General features: G+C 41.3%; 1 protein-coding gene across 2 annotated transcripts in view; it reads right to left on the reverse strand.

Annotated features, from left to right (window-relative positions):
* ITPR2 (inositol 1,4,5-trisphosphate receptor type 2) overlaps positions 1-12,848 on the reverse strand; it is a 485,618-nt gene that overhangs the window by 37,018 nt on the left and 435,752 nt on the right. For both annotated transcript variants that reach the window (XM_042946117.1, XM_042946116.1), the window contains exon 55: positions 9,566-9,726. In XM_042946117.1, coding sequence (XP_042802051.1) covers positions 9,566-9,726 — 161 coding nt within the window. The remainder of the gene's footprint in view (positions 1-9,565; positions 9,727-12,848) is intronic.

Raw genomic sequence — 12,848 nt, forward strand, 5'->3', positions numbered from 1 at the left:
TTTTTCTCCAATACTTGACTTACATATATTTGGTCTTCGTTAAGTTTTGCCTCATTCTTCAGTAGGTGAAGCACAGAGAAAGGTAAAATCATAGACATTGGCCCCAGAAAATTTTGTATTTGGGCCCTGGTTCAAACATTTATTTGCCGAGCACCTTGGATAAGTAATGAGCTTCGTTGAGCCTCGGTGTACATAAAATGGGTATAATTAAATAACATGCAAAGCTGCTAGCACATATACACTTAGATTCCTTTCTTCCTGACTGTTCACACTTTCCCTTTAAGATACACACCTTGCCTGGAATATATTCCCCTTCTGTCAAAATCCTTTGTAAGGCCCAACTCCCCTCATAATCTTCTCTGTGCAACTGCCCCTAGTTCTTTTGGCCAGAAAGACCTGTCCTGTCCTCAGGGCTTCTGTGGCTCCACGTCTTATTCATTCTGTTCAACTAATCTATGCTGAGTACCTACGGTGTTCTGGGCCTTAATTTAGGTGCTGGGAATTTAGGTGCAGTGATCAAATCAGATGTATAAATGCTGAAGTCGTAGTGGAGAGGAATAAACACATCAATAAGTGTAAAAACAATTCTAGGGTCAGATTAATATAGGTGCTCTAAAGGGTGACAGGACAGAAGTAATTGGAACAGGGGTGTCAGGAAAGGTGCCAGGCATGGAAAGCGTTAGCAACAGCAACTGCAAAGAGAAGGCACCCCCGTGCCAAGGCTCTGACCAGGGAAGAAGTGTGAATTTCCAAGAAAAAGAAAAGGACCAATGTGGTTGAATTATAGTTGGCTAAGGAAAGTGGAATGAAGCAGACTGGGGCCAGATGGTATAAGGGGCCACGGGAAAGAGTTTGGATTTTATACTAAGTACCACTGAAGGGTTTTAAGCAGGGGGGTAACCGTATAATTTAAGATTTCTCCAGATGCTGTGTTTGTATGTCCATTATACCTCTTACTAGAGTTCGGATTTGCACTATAGTTTCTAGTGGACGTAGCTGTCTTTTCCATGACGGTGTGGTTCTGTGAGGGCAGTGACGATGTTTTATTCTTGTTTCGATCAGCACCTGTGTACAGCGCTCCTGGAAAATTCTTGCCAAATTAAATTGAAATATCCTGCAGCCTCTGTCTTTCTTGCCTGCAATTGTAATAATTGTAATTGCAGTACTTCTAATCGCTGTAGGAAGCTTGCAGTTGCCAACCCGCTCTGAACGGGTACATTTTTCCCATTTGAATTCCTCTCAGGCCTTCCTGCAATTGTAGGGATGTCAGCTGACTTCCTGTCTCCCTGGCCAGGTCTACTCCCTGCCCTGAACTGAATGTTTATAGTCCCCCCTCTGCAGAGCACGAGGCCCACTCCTTGGGGGTGCTGGGTGCAGCCGGCCTGGCCCGCTCTCAAAGGAACCACGGCTCCTAGCTTTATGCACCACACAGCATCAGATAATAACACAGTATTTATTGACCACTTGTATGTGTCAGGCACATTACAGACGCAGTGTGCTTTTCCACTGGCAGTACAACTTTGGGCAAGTAATCAGTCCTCTCTAAGCCTGCTTCCTCATGTGCAGAATGGGGACAGTATTAGCAGAGTGCTACCTAGGATTGTTACAGGGCCTCAGAAGAGATCCCGTGTCAAACACATAGCACAGCACCTGGCTCACAGTCAGCCCCTCATCAAATGTCAGTTATATTGTAGGAGTACTGTCAGTACGCATGATTTTATTTGGTTCTTACAGCAACTCTGCAAAGAAAGTCTTATTATGTCCAGGGCCCACATTTATCTAGTATGCATAGATACGGCTGTACTGGTTGCTAAAACCATTGTAATATTTCCTAGTTGCCAAATTAGCCACTGTCCCAGCCTTAAAATCCCCCTCTCCCCCTATGACCCTGCAGCCTTCTCTGCCCAGGTGCTTCCCTTGGGATCCCTGCCTCTCTCTTCTCTCCAGGATCCAGAAACCACAAGGACAGGGACAGGGACAAGGTCCCGCTCAGCAGGAGGCCTCCCAGATCCAGCCACATTCAGCAGGTTTTATTCTGAGCGCTGACTGGCTGACTGCACTTATTTCATTGATGGGTAAAGTGAAGTTTGGGGTGGGGGGGAGGTCAAGTCACCAATCTTGTAAATGGAAATCCTAAGAAGTCAAACTTCAGAATCTATTACCTAGGCTGATTCCCTCACACTGAGCTTCTCCTCCATACTGATTAGGAAAACTAACAAAACAATTTTTTGGCTTTTTTAAAAATTTTTTTTTTTTTATTTATTTTTGAGACAGAGAGAGACAGAGCATGAACGGGGGAGGGGCAGAGAGAGAGGGAGACACAGAACCGGAAGCAGGCTCCAGGCTCTGGGCCATCAGCCCAGAGCCCGACGCGGGGCTCGAACTCACGGACCGTGAGATCGTGACCTGAGCTGAAGTCGGGCGCTTAACCGACTGAGCCACCCAGGCGCCCCAATTTTTTGGCTTTTTGAACTTGCAGAACTATCTCCTGGACACCAGCAGTTTCAATTTCTGATCAGTTCAGGAAGGAGTCAATGTTATCTCGAGTCAGCGCCTTGCTCTAGTCTTGATTCCCCATCCCACTCCCATCCATGAATCTCATTTAAACACGATTTGGCCCAAATTCTTCACCCTCACTTCTAGCACTGAGGAGAATCTTTGAGATGATGACCCTATGGATAGCCACACTGTTAAGTACTTACCATTTCTATCTCTATTTTACAAACTAAAAAGAAGACAAGAAAGATGTTAACATGCACAAAAATGTGGTAACTCATGGATATTACATATGACTACTAAATCAAAAATTAGAATAATGTAGAGGGTAGACCCCACAATGACAAATGAAATCCAGAGTTGGGAACTGAAAAGGACCCTTTTTAAATTGAAGACACGTGTCTGGACTTAAAATATGGAAAGTGAAGGTGGTGTCTCCCTCAATATGCATATTTACTTCTTAATTGTGCATTCTGAGCTGCAGAGACCCCCTTGGTTTGTTCTGAAATGTAAACATTTTTAGCAGTGTCTTATGAAGTTCTAAAGTCTTTAAAATAGGTTTTAAAGATTGAGCAGTTACATAATTGGCTTAATTAGATCCAATTACACAATTAGCATAAATTGGAAACAATAGAATCAGAACATATAATTTCATAGTTATGACACATAATAATAATGCAGAAATTAGGTTGGCAAATGGTGCTAACACAGGAGGTTTGCATACAAATCCTAGAAGATTCGATGTCTTCCATGAGCCCAAACATCTCCCCCTCCAACAGTTACTGCTCAAAATGCTTAACAATAAACAAGACTGATTTTGAGATCTAGACACAGAAGACAACATCTGGAAAATTGTTACTAATGGGTGACTAGAGAGATTTCTTTCCTATCTCACTGAAAGGACCATCCCTCTTTCTGAAGTCTCAATAGATTATTGTAAGGAAGAATTCATTCTTTTTTTTTTTTTTAATGTTTATTTATGTTTGAGAGAGAGCAGGGGAGGGGCAGAGAGAGAGGGAGACACAGAACAAGAAGCAGGCTCCAGCCTCTGAGCCGTCAGCACAGAGCCTTACCCATGAGATTATGACCTGAGCCGAAGTTGGAAGCTTAACGAATAAGCCACCCAGGCCCACCAAGAAGAATTTATTCTTTTTTTTTAATGTTTATTTATTTTTGAGAGAGAGAGAGAGACAGTGTGAGAGGGGAGGGGCAGAGAGAGACAGAGACACAGAATCTGAAGCAGGCTCCAGGCTCCGAGCTGTCAGCACAGAGCCTGACGCTGGTCTAACTCACAAGCGGTGAGATCATGACCTGAACTGAAGTCAGACGCTTAACTGACTGAGCCACCCAGGTGCCCCTGGAAGAATTTATTCTTAAGTATGAGTTACATTGCAAAACCTTCCACTGTGCATGCCTCCGCCTCTGCCAGGAGAGCAGCCTCAGGCACACTTCTGAGCACATGCACGTGTGGGAGGGACCGGGTTTGAGAAACACTGCAAGAGGGGACTAAATCGTCTTTTCTCTCTCATCAGCCACGTGATTTCTAATCATACTTGGATCATTCATCATACTTGGTTCCAGTGGCCTAAGCCTTCCTGCTGCATCTTTGTCTTCTGATTTAAAGGAGGGGAAAGATGACATTTGACTAATGAGAAATTCATGTTCCAAACTCCTTGCAGCTCTTTTGGTGTATCTTTCTGTAAATTATGTACCACAACCAGAGGGCTAAGAAGAAACCATTCATTTGTTAATTGACTTGTTACTTTATTATTCACTCGCTAAACACTTTGAGCTTCCTGGGGGAAAGAGACTATTTCTTACTTATCCTTATGTATCAAACCCATACATCGCTGCTAGGATATAGGAAGCACTCACTGTTCATGAAATTGACTTTAAGGCATATTACAGATATTATTACCTGCCCTGCTATTACAAAGAACCAAGGGCTACTCTATTCCTGCTTGTGGCCTTCAAGAAACTTAACTGTTTTTAGTGTCAAAGCAATTATTATGTTAACAAAAGCATGAGTTCAATTGTCCTAGCTGACATCTCCATGCTAGCCGGAAACAGTTTTTAGTTAAGAGCCAAGTCAGTGGAAGAGTGTAAGAGTGCCGTGTACTAAAATGAGAAAGTGATCTCAAAAACCCATGCTCATGGGGGGTGGCCAGCCAGGGTCTTGGTTGCAGCCCAGTACCGCAGAGCACACGGGCAAGGCAGCAGTTCTCTGAACATGCACAATACCCCTCTCACAGACACCTGCGGTTTTGATCCCGCTATTTGCCAAATTAAGTACTAAATATCCCCAAAGGCCCCTGTCATATCTCAGCAAATGAACACTGAAAATCTGAAAATGTCCTCAAAATGTTAGAGAAACATCTAAAAGCCTTGGGCATTTTTTCTAATGATCTCTATTTTGTTTGTTCCTCCTCAGTCATCATCCTCTGGGTAATGGGAGAAGCCAAAGGGCTTAGTGATGCTCAAAGGCCATTACTAGTACAGGCTGGAGGATTTATCCTTTTATACCCTTCCCTCCGTTTATTGGGTTCCCTTTCATTACTTTTACTTTCCAGCATGGTCCTTCCTTTTCCCTTCTCATTTTCTGTTCCCCATAAATACTAGCTCAAAATATCAATTCTCTTATCAAAAATGAGGGCTCGCTTGCTGAGAGAAAATATATTCCCCCGATACCTTGATCACTCACATCTCCCCTAACTATATCCCAGAAGATGCTTTGTGTTCACTCAGATACTCAGACAGTGGTGAGACTCGAACAACTTAATGTCGCATCTGAAGGCAAGGGCAAGGAAGGTTTAAATTTCTTTTCATATTTCAGAGTCTTGAGCCTATCACTGGGTGGATGTAGAGGAACAGGTATATTTAGATTCTAACCTCTAGAAATAAATGTATTTACAATGTATGTTTTAATGCATATTCATATAAATATTCCTTATTGACATAGTAATAAAGTTGAAGCACTAAAGGTGACAAACTATACATGGAAGGGAGAGAAATATCCCCCAAAATGTTGTTATTTTTTAATATAATTAATTGTCAAATTGGCTTACATACAACACCCAGTGCTCATCCCAACAAGTGCCCTCCTCAATGCCCATCACCCATTTTCCCTCTTCCCCCACCCCCGTCCACCTTCAGTTTGTTCCCTGTATTTAAGTCTCTTGTGGTTTGCCTCCCTCTGTTATATTCTTGCTTTCCTCATGTCACCAAAAGGAAGGAGGAACTTCCTGAGGGTCCCAGAGTACAAATCAGGTGTACTTAAGCAGTGTGGTAGAATTCATATGAGTTGTCTGGTGAATATGAGGAACTTCCTCATTTTCTTTTGCATAAACACTTGAGGGTAAGAGCTACATCAATTATGAAGAATTTAAAGCTTTAAAGTTCTGCTGATAAACAAGCACTTAAATCAGCTCGGTAAATGAAGCTATTTTTAAGGACAAAAATAAAGGTGGTAGGAAAATGTCTGGAAGGTTTCCTACCAAACTATTAAAAGTAGTTACCTCTGGCTTGGAGACAGAAAAGATATAGAGTTTGAATTGAGTTATAGATGTGATTCAACTTGCTGTGTGCTCTAAAATCTCTCTCTCTCCTCTCTCTTTCTCTCTCTCTATGTAGATCAGGATTTCAAGGCCATAATCTCCACAGAGCTTAGAGTCACAGATTTTCTATATTGGGTTCATTAGCTACAGATTTTTTGAACTTTTCCAGAAAGGCTATTCCAGTAAGTGAACACTCTTTGGTGCAAATGACTTTTTGTTTCCATCAGTACTGAGCTTAATAATTTCACTCTTCCTTCTCCTGGCCATTGAAATTCAGAAACAGTGCCTGTTGTCTTGGATGTGCCCTGCTTGGATGAGAATGAGACAGTTCAGATTGGAATGAGTTTATGAGCTCTTCTCCCTCCCATCACGGTCCTGGAGAGAGCCGATGGAATAGGATGGGCAGAAACATGGATAAGTGTGTGGGCACTTAAAAATTCAGGTACAAGTGCCTGGCCAAATGCTGATTTTAATGTTAAGGCTTAACAGAGGTCAACACTGTTTTATGGTAAAAGCCACCTGTGATTTCCTTATTACAAAACCCCAAAGCTCTGTCTGACCTGTCTCTTCTTTATGGCCTCTCTACAGCAACTGATGCTGTTGAAATTGACATTGCAAGGCTTGTCTCTTGCCTTTTGACATACTCTGCTTCCTGGTTCTCCTTTTGCCCTTTTTATTGTCTTCCTACTTATTTTATGTGTCTTTCTTCTTTCTTCCTGAATGGGGATCTCGCATGTCCTGTCTCTGGCTTTCTCTGCCTTTCTCTCTACACAGTCTCCCTTCTCTCATTTCTCTCTAATTTGATGGCTTCAACTGTTACTCCATGTGGACAGTCACAGTGAAGACTGTCAATTACCGAGTACCTCCAGTATGCTAGCCATGTTTAACGTATCATCTCACTGATGTCACAGCAATTTTCTCCCTTTTGGATGAGAAGACAGAAGCCTTGTATGGTAGGTTCAAAGATTTACCCAAGATATCGCAGACCACACAGCAAATAAGTGACAGAACTAAGGCGTAAGCCCAGATCTTTTGGGCTCTAAGGCTCATGTTGTTACTACCCTGTCCCTCCTAATTTATGACTTAGCTTCTAGTATCATTTTAAAATCAAAAGTGTTCTTTTCTGACCAGCTTCTGATCTTGCGCAAGGCCTTCTGAAACTGATACACCACCTTTCTCCCAGTGACCAGGCTCACAATGTCAGGTGTCTTGGGCTCATATTGGCCCCCACCCTAATCTCATCAGTTGCCAGATAGCACCTCTGATTTCATCTTTCCCCTCTCCCAACCAGCCTACGCACCACTGCCTGACGACTGTTCTAGGCCACATCATTCCTGTAGTGAAACCCTCCAGTGCCTTCTCATTCCTAATGAAATGATGGCCCAAACGGACACTCACTACTCAAAAGTCCAGTCTACTTTCCCTATAATATCTCTCAGAGCTTCATTACAAGTTGACTCTGTGCCACTGAAACTGGGCCGGTGTCCCCCAATTCCACCTGTATGCCTTTGTGCCAGATGCTCCCTCTTACAGGAACTCAATCCATCAGACACTCCCAATCTGCACAAATCCTACTCTGTCTGATGGACTGCCCCCCAACACACCCACACCCACACACACTCTCCCTTCTACCACCTCCCAGTTGGATATCACTCTATATCTTTAAGCCTTTACAGATTTTCATTTGTTCCACCCTCGAGGAACTTGGCCTGTTCTACTTCTGGTTTGTTATTCTCTTCCCCCTCTTATTAAGCTCTAAGTTCCTTGGCAGAGAAGGAATGTGTCAGACTCTTCAGTGTATTCCCCAAAATCTTTTAGTCCAAGGGACAGAGTGGATGCCCAGTAAATACATACTAATTATATTTACTCAAATTTTGATAACATACAGCAATATGAGGTTGCATTTTAAACTTAATGCTCTATGTGTGGGGCACCTGGGTGGCTCAGTCAGTTGAGCATCTGACTTCAGCTCAAGTCATGATCTCACAGTTCGTGGGTTCGAGCCCTGCATCGGGCTCTGTGCTGACAGCTCAGAGCCTGGAGCCTTCTTCAGATTCTGTGTCTCCCTCTCTCTCTGCCCCTTCCCTGCTCATGCTCTGTCTCTCTCTGTCTCTCAAAAATGAATGAACATTAAAAATATATATATAAACTTAATGCTCTACATGTCTTTTCTCCAGTAAACAGACACAAAATATTTCACATTGATGGTCTCGAGCATCTCAAGATCAAGAATGTATAAATAATGATTATGAATGCCTATCTTCAAACTGATTAGCTTTTTCCCCCTAATGTAGAAGGGAGAGAGTGCAGAAAAGGAAACATGGAGAAAAAGAAACAATATTAGGTTCTGCCCCTGTCACATAAAGAATGACATCATAGTAGGATGCAAACTACTATGCACATGAAACAACTTATAGGAGGATGTAAGTCAAAAAGGAGAAAACATGAAAAATGCTGAACAATAAAAATTCAATTTACATGTAGCTCTGCTATGACACATAAATATTGTCAGGTAAGACAAATTACTGCAATATTTACTTGTAGGATGTTACCCTCCAAACATGCTCTTTGGTTGCTCCCTCTACTGCAGTATATGTCTTCCTATGTGCATGACCAGCTCCCAGAAGGACGGACACAGAGTCACTGTCACTTGGTTCTCTGAAGCTTTGGAACTGGTGTTTACTAAATGCTATCCTTGGGACTGGGCAGCAAGGAGGGTCATGACTCTTCTAAAGCCTCATTCTCAAATAGTGAACACTATCTTGTAAGAAGATTTTTGAGAAAAAAAAAATCCAACATATGGCCATGTTTATTATAAGAATACATGAATTTATATTGGATGCAATAATACTAAACATGTGTCATGATACCCTTAAGTTGTAACTTAGGCTTCTTTTTAAACCACTTAGTTTTAATCTTCTGTGAAACAGAAGGAACTCCAAACCATGGACAACAACAGCCTCTGCTACTGATCTTAATGAGGAGTTATAAGCAACTTAGCATGGCAGAATCAGTACCAGTCGTTACTGACAATCCAAATTGTATAGACAGGAAGACAGTGTTCTCCCATTGAGATCAAATGTCATACCCTTCTCAAACATGGTTAAATTTCTTAAACTCTTGATTTCCGAAATTCAAAGAATTTCTTAAAGCGTGAATCTTCTGTTCATATTTGCCAATGGGAAAGTTCCAGATTTGGGGAATTGAGACATTAGCGAAGACATGAGGTCAGGAGATGACAGACATGACTGAGATGGTACTACTCACTGCAGAGAGAATTCTTCAGTAAATATCATCTGTGCCCTGGAGACTTAGATTTGGTTTATATAACCAAGAAGTCCATTAGAAACCAGTGAGTTAGCTAGCCTGAGGATTCTTCAGTGATTGACAGTCCTATTTGGTAGTTAACCAAATGATTGGGAGAACTTTTCCATTTTGGGAGAAGGGTAGGGTAGAGAAGGGGAAAGTATACAAAATGCAACATAGTCATGGGTTAAAATGCTCTGATCACTCACCACAATCATTTGAGCCACATAACTTTCAGGCCCAGTGTATTCAGTGGGGTCTTTAACCTTCACCAGGACTAGGAAGTACAAATAATGCCACATGTTGTGTTCTGACTTGATGTGTTCCTCAAATGAAACAGTTTTGTTATCAAACTTGTCCCTCTCAAGTCCTGCAAGACACAGAAAACACAATGTATGTGATTTGTCATTTAATCAGCATGCGCTTCCCAGCATAAAAACAAAACATAATAATTATGTGGAAAAAATGCTTTCTGTGAGTGTGCCAATTTAGAATGTTATGATTAAAAACAACACAGTACACAAGACCTCCAGAAAAAAAGGCCATAGTTTATAGATTTCTTCTCAACTAACATTCTCCAGCCTCCTCCACCCCCTGCCCAATGGGTCCTTAGAAATGTGCGGTCCTGTTATAGATGTAACATTGGAAGATAATTTAAAATATAGTCATATCAAAACTGTCCAATGAAACTGGACCACAAGTCTAAGCAGAAGAAGTAAAAATGATTGTGCAATAAAAGGCATGCTTGCTAATCAGGACAGGAAAAAAAGGTATTTTATCCAGGAACTTGGGTAAAAAGGGGAAAGTCAGCTGCGAGAGTCATCTTGAAAACCACTCGTAATCAGTGAAGGGCAAGCCAACGTCCACGGTGATCTTTTCTCCGAGTGCAATAAGGACTCTGACTTATCCAGCCTTTAGACTACTGTGTTCCTGGCATTTTGAGGAGGGGATGGTCTGTTCAATATCCAGGGCAGATTTTCAGCTGCTGGAAGGACACTGAGGAGGCTTCTGCATAGCAAGAATATTTTCTTTCAAGGGCTGAAGAGTAGATGAAAGAAAGTGAATGGAGATGAAGAAAAACATCTATGGAAAAGTGAGTCAGATCGCCAAATAAAATGGGATGTTGGGATTCAGTCTGGTTTTGCAGTTCAGATACTGGAGAAGAAACTAGGAAATTGGATTCCAATCCTGGCTCTTCTTTTGTAAGCATTTTTTTTTAAGCCATTCAGGCATGAAGAAGACTCTTTAAATAGTAAGATATAACATACAATAAGTAAAAAAAAAAAATCTATCCCTAGTGAAAGGGTGACCTTTTATATTACCTTACTGGACATTTTAATGGAAAATACCATAAAATTAGATGAGGCCAATGGTGACGCCTCATCTTATTTGACCCATCATCAGCTCAGCATGACCCAAATAAAATCCATATTCTTCCCCAAAACTACTCCACCCACAGTCTGCCTCTTCATTCCATGGCAACTCCAGGCTTCCAGTCGTTCAAGCCAACTGAGGAGTCATCCTTGAATCCTCTCTTTCTCTCATCCATATCCAATTCATGTTGAAATTCTTTTGGGTCTACCCTCAACATAGATCTGGAATCTGGCCACTCCTCCCCACCTCCACAGCCTCCTCTCTTATCTGAGCCTTCATCATCTCTCACTTGGACAGCTGCATTAGCCTCCCAGGCCTTCCCGTTTTCACTTTAACTCTCTGTGTTGGCCTATTCCCAACACAGCAGCCACAGCGATACTTCAAAAACCTAAGTAGAATGTGTCTCTCTTCTGTTCAAAGCCCTGCAGTGGTTCTTTTCCAACTCAAGGTAAAGGTCAAAGGCCTTACAATGGCCTATGAGTAGGGTTGCCAGATAAAATACAGAATTCTGGGTTGATGCCAGGTTTTAATTTCATATAAATAATGAACAATTGTTGAGTATTAGTATATCCCATGTAATATCTACTTGCTAAACTGGAAATGATTATGCCCTATAGCCTCTCTAACCTTGTCTCTTACTCTCCTCTCCCTTGCTAACTCTTATGCAGCCACACTGGCCTCCTTGTTCCTTGCATGCAGACTCCTGCTTCAGGGCTCCTGGACTGGTGGCTTCTTCTACCCACAGAGCTCTTTCCTCTGATGTCTCTTTGATGAACTTGCTCACCTTTTGCTCAAATCTCACCTTCTCCGTGTTGCTTAACTTGATCGCCCTATTTAATTCTACAACCTGTCCCTTCCCTTTTGCCAACACCCTCAATCACTCTTTCTCTTTTATCCTCTTTTTCCTAGGGTGCTTATCACCTCCTAGCAGACTGAACACAGCCATATCAAAGTTGTGAAATTAAACCGGACCACAAGTCTAAGATAAAGAGGTAAAAATGATTGTGCCAGAAAAAGCCTGCTTGTTAATCAGCACAAAAGAAAGGAATGCAAATTTATCCAGGAACTCAGATAAGAACTTATTATGTTTATTATTTATTGTGTGTCTATGAGCAGATATATTTGTCTTTTTTTCTTCAACAACAGTCCTAATAGCTTAGATTGGTGTCTGGTTTATCGTCAGCACTGAACACAATATTTATTGAATGAATTAAGAATATTTCACTAATAAAATGTTATTCCACTTGGGTGACTATAATCAAAAACAGATTAATAACAAATCTTGGTGATGATGTGGATGAACTGGAGCCCTCATACCCTGCTGGTGGGAATCTAAAATAATGCAACTTAATTTTAATTTTAATTTCAATTTTAATTTTTATTTCCTAAAGCACTTTATTTTTTATATATTTTTAAAATATAATTTATTGTCAAGTTAGCTAATATAAGTGTATACAGGGTGCTCTTGGCTTTGGGAGTAGATTCTCATGATTCATCACTTACATACAACACCCAGTGCTCATTCCAACAAGTGCCCTCCTCAGTGCCCATCACCCATTTTCCCCTTCCCGCCCCCATCAACCCTCAGTTTGTTCTCTGTATTTAAGAGTCTCTTATGGTTTGCCTCCCTCTCTGTTTGAAACTATTTTTTCCCTTTCCCTTCCCCCGTGGTCTTCTGTTAAGTTTATCAAATTCCACACATGAGTGGAAACATATGATATCTGTCTTTCTCTGACTTATTTCACTTAGCATAATACCCTCCAGTTCCATCCACGTTGTTGCAAATGGCAAGATTTCATTCTTTTTCATTGTCAAGTAGTATACAGTTTGGCAACTCCTCAAAAGGTTAAACATAGAGTATGACCCAGAAATTCCACTTGAAGCACCTAACCAGAAGAAATAAAAACATATGTCCACACAATAACTAGTACATGAATGTTCACAGCAGCATTATTCATAATAGCTAAAAAGTAGAAGTAATCCAAACATTCATCAACTAATGAAAAGATAAATAAAATGTGGCATATCGTACAATGGAATTTTCTGCAATAAAAAGGAATGAAGTAGTGATACATGTTACAACATGAATCTTGAAAACATCATATTAAATAAAAGAAG

This window comes from Panthera leo, chromosome B4, assembly GCF_018350215.1.
Source record: "Panthera leo isolate Ple1 chromosome B4, P.leo_Ple1_pat1.1, whole genome shotgun sequence".
In the NCBI taxonomy this organism is placed as follows: domain Eukaryota; kingdom Metazoa; phylum Chordata; class Mammalia; order Carnivora; family Felidae; genus Panthera; species Panthera leo.